At 43.4% G+C, this 18,474-nt stretch overlaps 1 protein-coding gene across 1 annotated transcript in view; it reads left to right on the top strand.

Moving 5' to 3' along the window:
- The window catches only part of LOC123995013 (monocarboxylate transporter 10-like), a 57,982-nt gene that overhangs the window by 22,925 nt on the left and 16,583 nt on the right, over window positions 1-18,474 (top strand). Inside the window, exons 2-3 of the mRNA XM_046298214.1 lie at window positions 10,671-10,815; window positions 11,945-12,374. Of these exons, the coding sequence (XP_046154170.1) occupies window positions 10,671-10,815; window positions 11,945-12,374 (575 nt within the window). The remainder of the gene's footprint in view (window positions 1-10,670; window positions 10,816-11,944; window positions 12,375-18,474) is intronic.

Raw genomic sequence — 18,474 nt, 5'->3', positions numbered from 1 at the left:
CCTAGAATATTAGAATATTATGAGTGGCTTTTTGTTTGACGAATCGAGAGAATTCATCTGTGGTGATATTGGATTCTCTGCTTTGCCATTAGTAGTTACTTTCCGTTGACTTCGGTTAATAAGTAGCCGAACCCTCAGCTAATGGTCTAAAATGTGAGTTTTTTTTTGTTGTGTATTTGCTCAATTCAGGTCCTAGCCACTCTCTTCCATTAACTAGAACCGTTTTGCGTCCTGTTAAGAGACTGGTGTGCAGCTAGCTACTCTTAATGTTGCTGCTTACTGCCAGGCAAGAGCCTAGAGGGTGGACAGACTCGCCATGTGAAAAGGACACACATTTCGTCCTGTTTTCGTCCTGGGCTCAGTCAGTGAATAACAGCACTTGCATAAGCAGAATAACTGCCATACTAGCAAAATCTATAAAAACATTTTTTTTTTTAAATGCTGCTCAGAACTGCTACTCGGAGTCATTAAATTCAATTGCATAATAATCACATGGAAATGATTTAGATGCTATAAATGTATTTGAGCATGAGTGTTCATTGACCTCCACTGAAAAGTCCAATGTGCCCTCCTTAGTTGCACAGTGCAGACTTGCTAGAGGGAGATGCAAGCCCAGGGTAACTGAGTGTGAGGGGATTGTTTCTTGGCGTGGGGTAAGGTAGGTCTGGTCTGGTTGCTGCTGGGTTCACTGGGTTCACCATCCACAGTCTCCGAGCACAGCAGAGGGAGAGGGGGGGGGGGCTAGGAAGTGAACAGAGACTTAGACCAGCTCTGACCAGTGTCTGTCTGTCTGTCTGTCTGTCAGTGACTGCACGGTTGGGGCCTCCGGCTCCAGCAGGATGTCACCTGGAACAGAGAGCATTCCTGATATTACATTTTCAATTTGGAATTCTTCCCTTCGTCTGAAGTGTAAATGCTTTTTTAAATGGGGAAAGCCCACAGATGAAAACGGGACAGCAATTTCCTGTTGTCTTTTGTGACATTCTTCTTCGTTTTTGTTCAGTTCAGTCCATGTAGTACAGAATGTAGGCTAAAGTGGTATGATGTCCGAGAAAATGTGAGACCGACTCCATAGAATGTCTTGGAGTTTGTTCAGTTGGGACCTCAGTACTTCCCTTTGAATGTGGCCCTTAACCTGTATTTTTTGACCGCACCTGGCCTACGTCAGTATGTTTTTACATTTTAATCAGGATGTTTACTCCCGCAGTGAATATAAACAACTAGAGGGGATTCCAGGATATTAAGCAATAGTGTTCAATTTTCTATGCAGTTTGACAGTACAGAGAAAGGCTTTTCTTGCAAGCTCTATCCCCAACAATGCAGTAATCAATAACAATGTAATACTAAAAATAACAAGGTAGAACAAAAAAGAACGACATGAAGAACATGATTAAATAAGAATAATATATACAGGGTCTGTTCCAGTACCATTATTTACAATGTGCAGGGATACTGGATTGATATAGGTAGCTCTGTATATAGGGTAATCAGGATCTATGACAGATGTAAATTGTCCGGTGGTGATTTTTCTGAATTGTTCAGCAGTCTAATGGCTTGGACGTAGAAGCTGTTGAGGAGCCTTTTGGTACTACACTTGGCGCTCTGGTACCGCTTGCCGTGCGGTAGCAGAGAAAACAGTCTAACTTAGGTGACTGGAGTCTGACAATTTTATGGGCTTTCTTCTGAAACTGCCTATGGTATAGGTCCTGGAAGGCAGGAAGCTTGGCCCCAGTGATGTACTGGGCTGTACTGGAGTGCCTTACGGTCAGATGCCGAGCAGTTGCCATACCAGGTGGCGATGCAACCGGTCAGGATGCTCTCGATGGTGCAGCTGTAGAACCTTTTCAGGATCTGAGGACACACTCAATCTTTTCAGTCTCCTGAGGGGTAAAGGTTGTGTCGTGCCCTCTTCATGACTATCTTGGTATGTTTGGGCCATGATAATTTGTTGGTGATGTGGACACCAAGGAACTTAACTCTTGACCCGCTCTACTACAGCCCTGTCGATGTTAATGGGGGCCTGTTCGGCCAGCCTTTTCCTGTAGTCCACGATCAGCTCCTTTGTCTTACTCACATTGAGGGAGAGGTTTTTGTCCTGGCACCACACTGCCAGTTCTGACCTCCTCCCTATAGGCCATCTCATTGTTATCGGTGATCAGATCTACCACTGTTGTGTTGTCAGCAAACTTAATGATGGTGTTGACTGCGGTGTGAAACACGACTACATGGGTGAACAGGGAATACAGGAGGGGACTAAGTACACACCCCTGAGGGGCCCAAGTGTTAAGAATCAGCGTGCCAGACGTGTTGTCTTCTCTTACCACCTGGGGGCGGCCCATCAGGAAGTCCAGGATCCAGTTGCAGAGGGAGGTGTTTAGTCCCAGAGTACTTAGCTTAGTGATGAGCTTCGTGGGCACTATGGTGTTGAACGCTGAGCTGTAGTCAATGAACAGCATTCTCACATAGGTGTTCCTTCTTGTCCAGGTGAGAAAGGGCAGTGTGGAGTGAGATTTTGAGATTGCGTCATCTGTTGTATGCAAATTGGAGTGGGTCTAAGGTGTCCGGGAGGATGCTGTTGACGTGGGCCATGACCAGCCTTTCAAAGCACTTCATGGCTACCGATGTGAGTGCCACGGGGCGGTAATCATTTAGGCAGGTTACCTTCACTTCCTTGGGCACAGGGACTATGGTGGTCTGCTTGAAACATGTAGGTATTACAGACTCTGTCAGGGAGAAGTTGAAAATGTCAGTGAAGACAATTGACAGTTAGTCCGCACATGCTTTGAGTATACGTCCTGGTAATCCGTCTGGCCCAGCGGCTTTGAATGTTGACCTGTTTAAAGGTTTTGTTCACATCCGCTACTGAGCGTTATCACACAGTCATCCAGAACAGCTGGTGCTCACGTGCATGCTTCAGTATTGCTTGCCTCGAAACAAGCATAAAAGGCATTTAGCTTGTCTGGTAGGCTCGTGTCACTGATCAACACACGTCTGGGTTTCCCTTTGTAGTCTGTAATAGTTTTCAAGCCCTGCCACATCCGACAAGCGTCAGTGCCGGTGTAGTAGGATTCAATCTTAATCCTGTATTGACGCTTTGCTTGTTTGAGGGCATAGCAGGATTTCTTATAAGCGTCCGGATTAGTCTTCCGCACCTTAAAAGCGGCAGCTCTTGCCTTTAGTGCGATGCGGATGTTGCCTGTAATCCATGGCTTCTGGTTGGGATATGTATGTACAGTCACTGGGGACGACATCATCGATGCACTTATTGATAATAATAATAATAATATATGCCATTTAGCAGACGCTTTTATCCAAAGCGACTTATGAGGTGGTGTACTCCTCAATGCTTTTGGATGAATCTCGGAACATATTCCAGTCTGTACCAGCAAAACAGTCCTGTGGTGTAGCATCCGCGTCATCTGACCACTTCCGTATTGAGCAAGTCACTGGTACTTCCTGCTTTAGTTTTTGCTTGTAAGCAGGAATCAGGAATATATAATTATGGTCAGATTTGCCAAATGGAGGGTGGGGGAGGGCTTTGTTTGCATCTCTATGTGTGGGTTAAAGGTGGTCTAGGATTTTTTTTTTCCTGGTTGCACAATTTCCTTGGTTGCACAATTTGGTAAAACTGATTTAAGTTTGCCTGCATTAAAGTCCCCGGCCACTAGGAGCGCCACTTCTGGGTGAGCATTTTCTTCTTTGCTTATGTTTTTATAGCGTTGGTTGAGAGCGGTCTTAGTGCCAGCTTCGCTTTGTGGTGGTAAATGGACAGCTACGAATAATACAGAGTGCGGTTGACAGCTTATCGTAAGGGTACTCTACTTCAGGAGAACAATACCTCGAGACTTCTTTAATATTAGACATTTTGTACCAGCTGTTATTGACAAAAATATTGCACATGAGTGGGTGTGTGTAGAGCCAGTGTAAATATGTGCATATTATGTGCGTGTGAGCAGATACTGGAGTTGAGTGTTTTGTGTTAGTCTCAGTGTGTTGGGGCCCTGTGAGTGTGCATAGAGACAGTGCAAGAATAAAATACAAAGGTCAACTAAGTCCGTGGAGCTATTTAGTTAGCAATTCAGCAGTCTTATGGCATGGGGGTAGAAGCTGTTCAGGAGCCTTGTGGTGTCAGACTTGCTGTGAGAATTCTATAGCTTGGGTGGTTGGTGTTTAAAAAAAATATTTTCCGGGCCTTCCTCTCACACTGCCTGATATTGAGGTCCTGGAAGGCAGGGAGCTCGGCCTGAGTGATGTAATAATAGCCCAGTAGCCAAACAGGCTATGCTTTGTAATGCAGCTTATAGTACTGACTGTTCCTACCTGCTTTTAGTATGTAAGTCTCTGGAATAAACCCACTCAAGGTACCCATGCAACTCCGGTCACTCTATAAAATGACATTTCCAGATGAACATTTGGCAGAGGGGTAGATCGAATAGCGGAGATGACTACAAATGCCTGGTTTGCTAGGTTTTCCGTATTGTACATTGCTCTTCCTTATTCTTTTTTTGTTTGTTGTACCTACGTTAGCACAGCATACATGATCCCAATGTTTGTTTCAAGATGACAGCAAACTGAAAAAGATTGCGCTGATTTATCGGTGCATTGAACTCTGTAGTTTAAAAAATCTGTGGATAGTGCTTAAACGATGACGTCATCTTTATGCACATCCTGCAAATATTGCTTTTATCACAAACTGAACGATTATTAACCCCACTACTGAGTCTTTTGAGTCAGTAAAAGTGACAGAACTATGTTTCCATCCCTAGGGTTGGCTCTAGCACTAACTCTGTTTACTAGCCTGGGGCCTCATTTATCAACCGGTGAGTACATGTATTACTAAATTCGGGCCTACATGGAGATTCTAGGATTTGCGTGCGCCACAAATGATTGGGATTTAATTGTCGCACTCAACATAAATCAGAGCCATATTATATTTGTGCGGTCGTGAACAAGCACTGCAACCCCGCCTGGGAAAACGTCCTCCATTCACATTTTTATGGAAACACAAACGTGCTCATTTTCTGTATGATTTAGAGATGTAACTGGGCCATGCTAGTTCCTAAAAGAAAGCGCAATGGCAAATCTGATCACATCTCTGTCGAGGCGGAGTGTTGCAGTGACTTTTCCAAATGAAAAAATGCATGCCGCCTAGCGAGTGCCTACGCTGGCCCCGCGTTCTGCAAGATCGACTGTCCTATCAAACAACTTAAGAGTAAACGCCACAGCCCGCACTTCTATGCCAAAAGACTACTTTTTAAATATTTTGTTAACCAGAACATGATTGTCTTTCTATCTGCCTTGGTATAGGCTCTGAAATGAAATAGTCCAGGCTATGATGCCGCGCTCCTTACATCGCACAGCAATACTGTAGCCTACGCTTCCTGTCAAGGCTACTGGTCTATTTACTTTCGATCATGTTTGGCTGTTGAATGAGCGATTTTGATAAATGGTAGATTTGAGATTTGCGTGGAGATGCACACACTTTCCGGTCAAGTTCAACATTTTATAAATACCAACCTTGCAGGAAAACTGGCACATGCAAGGTTTTAGAGTATTTTTGTGTGTGCACGGGCCCTGATAAATGAGGCCCCTGGTCCCATATTTGTTCGTGCCGTCTTCTCCGCTCGTATTGTTGTTGCGTTGGTTTACGCTGTTTTGCTAATCTGGTACCAGGCTCCGATCTCCTTAGCAGCGGTTTCCTCTTGACATTGTTAAGTTCTCTGTCCCGCCGTTATAACTGTATGTAACAGTATAATTTTAAACCGTCCCCTCGCCCGAACCAGGGACCCTCTGCACACATCGACAACAGTCACCCTCCACAAAAGCCACGGACCTTGCAGAGCAAGGGGAACTACTACTTCAAGGTCTCAGAGCAAGTGACGTAACCGATTGAAACGCTATTTAGCGCGCACCGCTAACTAAGCTAGCCGTTTCACATCCGTTACATGTAGACTGCCACATCTGTTGGTAGTTACCCTCCATGCTTAGGACAATATCATTTGATTTGAGTTAAAGTGTATTTACATTTTTACAAGGACAGTGGGCATTAATCAACGTTTCAGTAAAAGTGACGGTTTTAACCAGCCGGCTAATTTTAAACCACAGTCCCTGGGCAGGTTATTTAAAAACAATTACAATAACAATACAGACAAACAACGAGCAGTGAGCACATGCAGAGCAACATAGGACAAGCAACACGTAGACTTGTTTTTGATAGCTCGGAAAGATTTGTGTATATTCTTCACGTTCACTGATGTGGGGCCTAGTCTTATCTATGGCGTTATCGACACCGGTGATTTTGCACTGTGACGGATTGTCATCACAAGTTTGATCTATTTGTACAATCTGGAATAATAGAATTAGCCTAGCAGGCAGCCTGCAGAGAGGAGGGAGTCCTCAAATGGAAAAGAAGGGGAGTATAAATTGAGGCATGACCAAGGCTCTTCCCCCTGGGTGGAATGGAAAAGAAGGGGAGTATAAATTGAGGCATGACTGGGTGGAATGGAAAAGAAGGGGAGTATAAATTGAGGCAAGACCAAGGCTCTGTCATCACAAGTTTGATCTATTTGTACAATCTGGAATAAAAGAAGGGGAGTATAAATTGCCTAAGGCAGGCAGACCAAGGCTCTTCCCCCTGGGTGGAATGGAAAAGAAGGGGAGTATAAATTGAGGCAGACCAAGGCTCTTCCAAATGGGTGGAATGGAAAAGAAGGGGAGTATAAATTGAGGCAAGACCAAGGCTCTTCCCCCTGGGTGGAATGGAAAAGAAGGGGAGTATAAATTGAGGCATGACCAAGGCTCTTCCCCCTGGGTGGAATGGAAAAGAAGGGGAGTATAAATTGAGGCATGACCAAGGCTCTTCCCCCTGGGTGGAATGGAAAAGAAGGGGAGTATAAATTGAGGCATGACCAAGGCTCTTCCCCCTGGGTGGAATGGAAAAGAAGGGGGAGTATAAATTGAGGCATGACCAAGGCTCTTCCCCCTGGGTGGAATGGAAAAAGAAGGGGAGTATAAATTGAGGCATGACCAAGGCTCTTCCCCCTTCCCCCTGGGTGGGAAAAGAAGGGGAGTGGAAAAATGGAAAAGAAGGGGAGTATAAATTGAGGCATGACCAAGGCTCTTCCCCCTGGGTGGAATGGAAAAGAAGGGGAGTATAAATTGAGGCATGACCAAGGCTCTTCCCCCTGGGTGGAATGGAAAAGGGAAATCCGAGACCTTTCAACTTGGAATCCGTTTCAACTTGGAATCCGTGAAACAGCCACGTCTGTTTGCGGCGATATTACAACAACAACAAACACTGTTTGTTTTTTTTCTCTCCCTCTGACACCGTTGCACGTGTGATGGGAATTATGTTTACAATGCTCCTCAGAGCGGCAACATAAAGGATACCAGTGGTGAGGTGGCCAGTGTCGCTGTTCCCCCACTACTGCTGAATCCATCTTTAAGGCAGGGATTGACATTCAGGTCAAATTCTTTTTGGGTTGCCCTAAGATTATGATCGGTTAGGGGTTTGAATCAGAGATATCAGCACTGGAGTTCTCTCAAAGCAGGCTCAATTTACCGTAAATGGTCTGTCTTTTACTTAAACAATGGGGAGGAACCAGAAAAATCATTAACGAAATTGCCTGTGTGTTCTTCCACTGCCTTTGCTTGTTTTTCCCTCTCCCAATCTCATGTTTGCTTATTTCCTATGATAAGAATAAAGGCCGGAAACAATATTTCTTCAGCTCCATGCTGTGTTTATTTATTCCAAGGAGGGATCTGAGAGTGAGGGTTGTTATGGCCATGGTGGTAGTCTAAGGCCTGCCGGAGACCCAGATAGAGATCAGACAAGCAGAGCAGCAGCTGTCGACTACGACCGGCGGGACTGTTGTTCACACCTCTATTAGACTGCCTTCTGTCAGTCCCTGTAGTAAACAAGAGGAATGGGTACATTCCACACCGGGCACAGATGTCAGTTCGTCTAGTTTTTAAATGGACATTTTTTAAAATTTTATTTTATTTAATTTGACCTTTTATTTAACTAGGCAAGTCAGTTAATAACATATTCTTATTTTCAATGACGGCCTAGGAACAGTGGGTTAACTGCCTGTTCAGGGGCAGAACGACAGATTTGTACCAATTTTTGCACAGTGTGTTCTCTCTTCTGACATGTATTTAGGTGGTAATTCTGATCTGGGAATATCATTATTCAAAAGGGCTGATGTAACATAAGCCTAAGCTATATGTTTTTTTGTCATGAGGAACTGTAAGGGTTATTTTTCTGTATCTGTTAAAAGGACATGGTATGTAAGTGTGTATTTGGTGTTGATATAAGACTCAACTGTTTTCCTGATCAGTGCTTCCTCTTTCCTCTCTCTCACTTCCTGCTCCTTTGTCCTACTACTAGTGCTCTTCACTACTGGTCTGGGTGGTGCTACATGTTTACATCAAGCCTCTGGAAAATTCTAGTTTACTGTATTCTCTAATACGTTGGTTAGGATTCAGATATTAAGGTCACTCATCCTCTTCCTTTAGGACTGTCGTGTGTGTGGGTGTGTAGATTAACGTGGTCTATTCCATAGGATGTCAGTTTATTTGATTTTTTAAAACCTTTTCTTTAACTAGGCAAGTCAGTTCAGAACAAATTCTTATTAACAACGACGGCCTAACGAGGACGACGCTGGCCCAATGGGACCCCCAATCACGGCCAGTAGTGTGACACAGCCTGGAATCAAACCAAGGTCTGTAGTGACACCTCTAGCACTGAGATGCATTGCCTTAGACCGCTGTGCCACTCGGGGGCCCAAACATATCCTCTGGTTTAGACCAGAGGATTTTTTTTGTTTAGATAAATGCTCAGAGGACGAAAAGAGTCACTTAACTAATTAACCCAGGAATTAAGCGTAATGCAGAGAACTATCGATTGTACAGTACCAGTCAAAAGTTTGGACACATACTCATTCAAGGGTTTTTCTTTATGTACTCTTTCTACACTGTAGAATAATAGTGAAGATATCAAAAATATGAAATATCACATATGGAGTCATGTAAGTAACCAAACAAGTGTTAAACAAATCAAAAATGCATTTTAGATTCTTCAAAGTAGCCACCCTTTGCCTTCATGACAGCTTTACACACTCTTGGCATTCTCTCAACCAGTTTCACCTGGAATGCTTTTCCAACAGTCTTGAAGGAGTTCCTACATAAGCTTAGCACTTGTTGGCTGCTTTTCCTTCACTCTATGGTCCAACTCATCCCAAACCATCTCAATTGTGTTGAGGTCGGGGGATTGTGGAGGCCAGGTCATCTGATGCAGCACTCCATCACTCTCCTTCTTGGTCAAATAGCCCTTACACAGCCTGGAGGTGTGTTGGGTCATTGTCCTGTTGAAAAACAAATGATAGTCCCAATAAGCTCAAACCAAATGGGATGGCGTATCGCTGCAGAATGCTGTGGTAGACATGCTGGTTAAGTGTGCCTTGAATTCTAAATAAATCAGACAGGTGTCACCAACAAAGCACCATCACACCACCTCCATGCTTTACCGTGGGAACCACACATGCAGAGAGCATCCATTAATCTTCTCTGCATCTCACAGACACAACTCCTCAGACCAAAGGACAGATTTCCACTGGTCTAATGTCCATTGCTCATGTTTCTTGGCCCAAGAAAGTCTCTTCTTATTGGTGTCTTTTAGTAGTCGTTTCTTTGTAGCAATTCGAGCATGAATGCCTAATTCACGCAGTCTCCTCTGAACAGTTGATGTTGAGATGTCTGTTACTTGAACTCTGTGCAGCATTTATTTGGACTGCAGTTTCTGAGGCCGGCAACTCGAATGAACTTATCCTCTGCAGCAGAGGTAACTCTGGGTCTTCCTTTCTTGTGGCGGTCCTCATGAGAGCCTGTTTCATCATAGTGCCTGATTGTTTTTGCAACTGCACTTGAAGAAAATTTACTAGTTCTTGCAATTTTCCGTATTGACTGACATTCATGTCTTAAAATAATGATGGACTGTCGTTTCTCTGCTCATTTGAGCTGTTCTTGCCCTATTTGGTAAAAGACCATCTTCTGTATACCACCACTACCTTGTCACAACACAACTGATTGGCTAAAAAGCATTAAGAAGGAAATGAGTTCCACAAATTAACTTTTAACAGGCACACCTGTTAATTTAAATGCATTCCAGGTGACTACCTCATGAAGCTGGTTGAGAGAATGCCAAGAGTGTGCAAAGCTGTCATCAAAGCAAAGGGTGGCTACTTTGGAGAATCTCAAATATATTTAGATTATTTTTTTGGTTACTACATAGTTTTGGTGTCTTCACTATTCTACAATGTAGAAAATAGTAAAAATAAAGGAAAACCTCTTGAATGAGTAGGTGTGTCCAAACCTTTGACTGGTATATGTGTACATAAGCCTAAAAGCTTAACATGAACCTATATGGAGGAAGGTTTTACTTACTCACCTCTTTTCTTTGTTGACATGCATTGTTCATAATTCGTAAAACCTGACTTTTAAAATGTTTGTTTAGTGGGGCAGCGAGAAGAGTGCATCGCTTCACCTCACACTCCAGCAACATTTCCCATGTAACAACAAAGCCTGTGTGAACAGTTAAATATTTCCTTTTATTGTTCGTATACTGTAATGTAACACGTAGCCTAACCCTCATATCTCTCTCTGTCCTGCAGCTTGGGTGGGCTCCCTCTCCATGGGGATGATCTTCTTCTGTTCTCCCATCGTCAGCGTCTTCACAGACTTGTTGGGCTGCAGGGTGACAGCTGTGGGCGGAGCCGCCGTGGGCCTGGTGGGACTGCTGGCCAGCTCCTTCGTCACGTCAGTACTTGTATAGCTACACTCCTCATCAACCATTCTGATGTGTTGTGTGGTACAGGAGCTCAGCCTGCTCTCAGGTCCTCTATTTCTAGACCTCTCACGAGATGGCACAATACCAAACTCTCAACCATTTTAATCTACGTACATACACTACTACCACAATAATAATAATAATAATAATAATAGTAATAATAGTAATAATAATAGTAATAATAATAATAATAATAGTAATAATAATAATAATAATAGTAATAATAATAATAATAATAGTAGTAATAATAATAATAGTAATAATAGTTGGCTCTGTGTCAGGCAGTAAGGCTATTGCCTGACTTTGAACACCTAGAAAATCCCCCTTTGGATCTGTTCTCTGGGTGGTCTTTATTTTTAAAATAATTTGTCACACTCAAAATAACTAGCTTTTTAAAAAACCCATTATCTGTCTACTAAATGAAGGGAACATTTATTACAGGTGACATATCACTGGGTGAAAGTAGAAGTACAGTGAAAGTGTTGTTAAACGCAATAAATGAATACCACAGCTGCGTTTTATCTAGGTTTATCCCCGCAGTGGCGTGACAAGTGAGTAAACATTAGCGCTCTTGTCTTGATGATCGTAGCACTCTGAGAGACATGTCATTAGCGCTGGCCTAGAATCAGCTCCAACTCACCCCTGACCTCTCTCACTGATCTATTTATCCAGGATTAGTGATGTGCTAACGGTAACATTGGTTAGAGCGTTAGCCAGTAACCGAAAGGTTGCTAGAGCGACTCCCTGAGCTGGCAAGGTAAAAATCTGTGACTTGCGTAGTTAAATAAAAGGTTCAAATAAAAAACGAGGACTGTGAAGTAAACAAACACTGTCAGCATAGTGAGTGTACACACCCTGGGAGCGAGGCTGTAACTGATACCCTCCAGGTGTTGGACCAGGCTAGTAGGCTAGCAAGTTCACAGCAGCTCAATTATCTTCACCCTGGTGTTTGGTTCAAGTCAGACTTGAGAACTTGTTTTGCCGGAACCTGAGTCAAGTGCATAGAGCCTTGTTTTTTTTTCTGTGTGTGAAATTATAAACATTACTGTGGGGAACTCCCATCCTATCCTGTCTCTCTTCTACTCTCTGAACCCACAGGTCCCTGGGTCCCATGTACTTCACCTACGGCATCGTGTTCGCCACCGGCTGCTCCTTCGCCTACCAGCCCAGCCTGGTGATCCTGGGACACTACTTCAAGAAGCGCCTGGGCCTGGTCAACGGCATCGTGACGGCCGGCAGCTCTGCCTTCACCGTCACCCTGCCCTTCCTCCTGTCCGGCCTGCTGGAGAAGGTGGGCCTGCAGAACACCATGAGGCTCCTCAGCATCCTCATGTTCATCCTCATGCTGGCTGGGTTAACCTACACTCCCCTGCTGCCCAAGCCTGTCAGCAGCAACAAGCCAGGCAGCCGCTGCCCGCCCATGAGCAAGGTGTTCAACGTCAACATCTGGAAGTCTCTGGGCTACCGGATCTGGGCCTTCGGCATCCCGGCAGCTCTCTACGGATACTTTGTTCCTTACGTTCACCTGGTGAGTTGTTTTGTTTTTCAGTGGTGATGTGTACTATTGGTGTGTTTTTTTTGTTTTCGTTACTCTGGTCTCGCTGTGTTAAAGGTTACTGACATGTGGCAAGAAATAACAGAAGTAGAAACGCAGCATACAAACGTGGCAGTGTGTAACATGTGGGGTTGATTTCCGTGTCCACTGTCCATAATTTTCTCTATTTCTCTCATGGTGTGTTTTGGACATTGGCTCTGGGTAACTCAGTTAACAGTAATAGCCAGGGTTTATTGGTTAGTAGATCTAGAGCAGGGGATCCCTGCCAGTAGCTTGCTGCCCACCTATGAGTAGCTCGCCAAGCAAATCTGAAAGTATATCCCAAACTGTAAAAAAAAAAAACATTATCCTACTCCTAGTTAACCCCTATTGGCTTAACTCCAAAATGTAACATCTGCCAATACATTTCCATCAGTATTGCCTCTGTCGGTTTGGTGCACACGTTTGTTTCTGACGCCGTATGTTGCCAGTTAGCGACGCTAATGATAACGTCTTGTGGGTAGACCGTAGGACTTTCCCCAAAAACCTTCTCAATTAAATGTAAACGTCAAAAGTATGCTTACCTCACTGAACTATAAATCATGATTTATTTGTATCAATTGGGTGGCCATTTTTCTACAAACTGTGCCACGATGTGCTGCAGAAGTAGTCCTAACAGCAGAAACTGTGCCACGATGTGCTGCAGAAGTAGTCCTAACAGCAGAAACTGTGCCACGATGTGCTGCAGAAGTAGTCCTAACAGCAGAAACTGTGCCACGATGTGCTGCAGAAGTAGTCCTAACAGCAGAAACTGTGCCACGATGTGCTGCAGAAGTAGTCCTAACAGCAGAAACATCGCTGGACCATCTTTCACATTTGCTCACAAAAAAAGGGAAATGTGAAAAAGGAAATTGCACCACCGTCTAGCCTTATATACAGTGCATTCGGAAAGCATTCAGACCCCTTGACTTTTTCCACATTTTATGTTACAGCCTTATTCTAAAGTGGATAAAAATGATTTTTTTTTCTCAATAAACACACAATACCCCATAATGACAAAGCAAAAACAGGTTATTAGACATTTTGGCAAATATATAAAAAATGGAAAAAATATCACATTTATGTAAGTATTCAGACCCTTTACTCAGTACTTTGTTTAAGCACCTTTGCCAGCGATTACAGCATCAAGTCTTCTTGGGTATGACGCTGCAAACTTGGCACACCTTTATTTGGAGAGTTTCTCCCGTTCTTCTCTGCAAATCCCCTCAATCTCTGTCAGGTTGGATGGGGAGTGTCGCTGCACAGCTATTTTCAGGTCTCTCCAGAGATGTTCGATTGGATTCAAGTCCGGGCCTCACCTGGCCCACTGAAGGACATTCAGAGACTTGTCCCGAAGCCAGTCCTGCATTGTCTTGGCTGTGTGCTTAGGCTTGTTGTCCTGTTAGGTGAACCTTCACACAGTCCGAGGTCCTGAGTGCTCTGGAGCAGGTTTTCATCAAAGATCTCTCTGTACTTTGCATCGATCCTGACTAGTCTCCCAGTCCCTGTTGCTGAATAACATTCCCACAGCATGATGCTTGCCACCATAATTCACCATAGGGATGGTGCCAGGTTTCCTCCAGACATGACGCTTGGCATTCAGGCTAAGTAGTTCAATCTTGGTTTCATCAGACCAGAGAATCTTGTTTCTCATGGTCTGAAAGTCCTTTAGGTGCTTTTTGGCCAACTCCATGCGGGCTGTCTGGCCACTTTCCCATAAAGGCCTGATTGGTGGAGTGCTGCAGTGATTGTTGTCCTTCTGGAAGCTTCTCTCATCTACACAGAGAAACTCTGGAGCCCTGTCAGAGTGAATATTGGGTTCTTGGTCACCTCCCTGACCAAGGCTTTTCCCCCTCGATTGCTCAGTTTGGTCGGGCGACCAGCTCAAGGAAGAGTCTTGGTGGTTCCAAACTTCATCCACTTAAGAAGGATTGAGTTCTTGGACACAATCCTGTCTCTGCACTCTACGGACAATTCCTTCGACCTCATGGCTTAGTGTTATATCTGACATGCACTGTCAACTGTGGGACCTTATATAGACAGTTGTGTGCCTCTCCAAATCATGTCCAATCATTTGAATTTACCACAGGTGGACTCCAAGTTGTAGAAACATCTCAAGGTTGATCAATGGAAAGGATCCACCTAAGCTCAATTTAAATGTCAGTCTAAATGCTTAGGTAAATAATTTTTTTTATTTTAAATTTGCAAACATTTCTAATAACCTGTTTTTGCTTTGTCATTATTTGTAGATTGAGTTTTTTTTCTCAATTTTTTATTTATTTTTTCATCCATTTTAGAATAAGGCTGTAACGTAACAAATGTGGAAAAGTCAAGTGGTCTGAATACAACACATCCCAGTAACCCTTCCCACTACTTTGATCCCAACAGCTCCTACACCAGGCCGTTGGTCTGGGAGGCTTTGATTTAAGTATTGACATGTACTCAGAACATCCATTTTCCTTGTTTCTCTATTAACAATTGCAATGTTGAGAGTAGTAAAAAACTGTAGAAAAAAATCCCAACCCAGGAAAAATAAAACGGAGAACTGAATTCTGGAAAATACTAAAGGTAATTTTACTGGGGCCTGTCAGGCCAAATACTGTAACTATTATTTACCAGGTATATAGACAGAAAACACATATATTGCACCCCCAGGACCCGGGGAAGAGCGGCAGGGTATGGGAGAAGTGAACAATGTACCTATTCAAAGGCTATAAAATAAATGAGTAGCTTGCGACATTTTTCGTTTTTTTAAAAGTAGCTCTCGTGCTAGAAAAGTTTGGAGACCCCTGATCTCAAGCTTCACAAGGACAAATACAAAATCGCACATTACCAAATGTGGAAGGTCAGGAGAGGGGAACTCTACATGGCCTCAAGGACCTGTGTTACTGTTTTTGAGCTGGAGTTCGTTTCCTTCCTTCCTATGGCATGAGAGTTGTTTTTAAACATCTCTCCTGACCTTTGGCCTGTTGCTGCTCAGTTGAACCGAGTTACCGTGTCATAAAGCAACTCATTTTGAACACTGCATGTCAACATTTGAAATGCTGCTACGATATAGGCTTGTCAGACTTAGACGCACACACATCAGTTTTTCTTTCTTTTCTGTCAGCTTATGTTAAATGTTTGTCTTCAAATGGTACAAAGATATATAATATACAAGTACTGCTTACACATCACATACTGGACTGTTAATCTGTGGTGACATAACAGTTCCTAGATAGAATACTGTTTAGTCTTGTGTTTTACTGTACACATTATACCAAAGACGGAGCCTGTAGTCTTTTCCCACAGTCACTGTATGACATAACAAGCAAAACTAACGGGCTTCAGACCTGACTGGAAGATAGTTGTAATTTGTTGTTTTATTTGAAAATACCAACTTTATAAATACTCTAGCTTGAATATGGAGTTTCAACTGAAAGGCAACTATTTTCTTTGATATTCAAATACAGGTCTCAGAAAAACTCTCGTAAAACCAAATACTGTTTGACGGTATTTGAATATATGCCTTGAACAAATATTTGTATTTGATGGCTTCCAAATATTTAACAACCAAAAACTACAATCGTTAGTTGAATCCTTCGAAATACATGATCATAAGCACATTTTGGAGGGCTCTTAGATATGAATCTTAATATAGCTTATAGTCTAGAATGAAATGCGTGAGGGACATGGATTCATCCTCCAACATTAGAATAGACCATTTTTGCGGCTTCAAAATGAACTAACAAATATATTTTCATAATGAGTGAGCGGTAATACAGTAACACTCGACGTCATGTATTGTGACTGATTATTACAACAGCAACATTGTTACTAGGACGTTAGATCGCAATTTCTAATGGAATTATTATGTACGTGGAATAAGGAACAGTCACTTCACAGTAGTTACAAAAACTCTCAACTCATTGTTATGGAATTCAAATGAAATGACCAAAGTATTATGTAATAACATGCTAATGCTAATAAAATGTTGCTCCAAGTAGTTAGTTGTAATACACAGGCACAAGAACTGAGAATGCTAACATCAACAAAATATGTCTATTAAGTGTCAAGGAAATATCCCCAAATTGCTTTCTTAAATCAACTACAGTCAAAGTAGCTGGGGGGAAAAAAGCACGTTTGTTCTTATTCTGAGTAAACTCTCCCTTTAAAAAAAAAAAAAAGATGGTCTAGTGCAGGGGTCGGCAACAGGTGACGTCTGTAAAATCGCCAGAAGTTCAGCTAAAAATGTATTTAGGAAATCTGTTCCCAAGTATTTCCACAAATAAAAAATGTTGTAAACGTGTCTCAATGTAATTAAATGTATGAAATTATTGTTATTTTCAAATGCAATCTATTTTTGTGCTTATTTGGGGTCAACCATCCACTCTGACAAAAATGGTCCCGCGGCTGAATCTAGCTGACTACCCCTGGTATAGTGTGTTTTTAAAATAAGAGCTCTTTCCCACAGATGGACAAAGAGGTTCAAAGTTGTTTTTGCTTAGCATCCAACTTGCTGTTTGCAATAGGCTTTGAATTACTCTGCAGTATCTTCAGGTATTCTAAAATGAAATGCAGCTTTTAAACCTTTTTTTTTCCAGTGGCATCTTGAGAGTCAAAGTAGTTTAGCCAACTTATTTTTAATATCTTTACAAAATAGCAGTAGTTAATTGGTTTGACTTTGATGTACACCTGGGGCAATGGTCATTCAGGAGAATGGACTTTTACAGAATGTTCAGATAGAAATTAATTGTGTAGATCAAATATGGGTGTCAGACTGGTATAGGATATTGTGTGTGTGTGTGTGTGTGTGTGTGTGTGTGTGTGTGTGTGTGTGTGTGTGTGTGTGTGTGTGTGTGTGTGTGTGTGTGTGTGTGTGTGTGTGTGTGTGTGTGTGTGTGTGTGTGTGTGTGTGTGTGTGTGTGTGTGTGTGTGTGTGTGTGTGTGTGTGTGTGTGTGTGTGTGTGTGCGTGTGCAACCTGCAGTTCCAGATACAGCACTGCCATTAGTTGAAGGCAGCCAATCCAATAGTTTCAGAAAAGTAGTCACCTCCTGAGATCTGTATTCAAATAGTTTTGAAAAGTAGTTTATTTTCGGGGATCTGTATTCAAATGGTTGTAGTCACCTCCAAAGTAACTTTGTTTACCTGGGAAATGTTTTACTTTCCGCAAAGCATAATTAACTATAGTTATCCCCTGGTCTGAAGAGCATGAGTCTCTGTAGAACTCAGGGCGGCCAAATGGAGGACAACTCAATCTAAATATTAGTGGCCAAATGTGTGGTATTGCTTGGATGCATACCAGTTAAAGTATTTCACAGCAGTTATTCAATCCCCTAATATACATACGGTAGATGCTTTAGTAGTGTGGTCTGTGGAGAGTCCGTAAATATGTCTGGGAGGTTTGGTGGAGTTACATAAACACAGGTCTTATTATTCCAGTATTGCATACCATTTATAGGATGGAAAACATCTCCTGTGGAGAGCCGGAGAGGAGAGATCTGTCCTGGGGCTCAGTAGGTCACTGTTTATTTGGAGGAGATTACTTTGTTATTGGAGGGAGGTCACTTTCTCCTGGGGACAGCCCTCTGTTCTCCTAACACTTTAGTCTGCTACCCAGGCTGGGCCACTGCTGGGCCCTGTCAGTGTCCATCCCTAGCCCCATCCCTGGGCCCTGTCAGTGTCTAGCCCCATCCCTGGGCCCTGTCAGTGTCTAGCCCCATCCCTGGGCCCTGTCAGTGTCTAGCCCCATCCCTGGGCCCTGTCAGTGTCTAGCCCATCCCTGGGCCCTGTCAGTGTCTAGCCCCATCCCTGGGCCCTGTCACTGTCTAGCCCCATCCCTGGGCTCTGTCACTGTCTAGCCCCATCCCTGGGCCCTGTCAGTGTCGAGCCCTAGCCCCATCCCTGGGCCCTGTCAGTGTCTAGCCCCATCCCTGGGCCCTGTCAGTATCTAGCCCCATCCCTGGGCCCTGTCAGTATCTAGCCCCATCCCTGGGCCCTGTCAGTGTCCATCCCTAGCCCCATCCCTGGGCCCTGTCAGTGTCTAGCCCCATCCCTGGGCCCTGTCAGTGTCTA

This window comes from Oncorhynchus gorbuscha, linkage group LG14, assembly GCF_021184085.1.
Source record: "Oncorhynchus gorbuscha isolate QuinsamMale2020 ecotype Even-year linkage group LG14, OgorEven_v1.0, whole genome shotgun sequence".
Lineage (NCBI taxonomy): Eukaryota > Metazoa > Chordata > Actinopteri > Salmoniformes > Salmonidae > Oncorhynchus > Oncorhynchus gorbuscha.
This window is presented reverse-complemented; position numbering and strand designations above follow the sequence as displayed.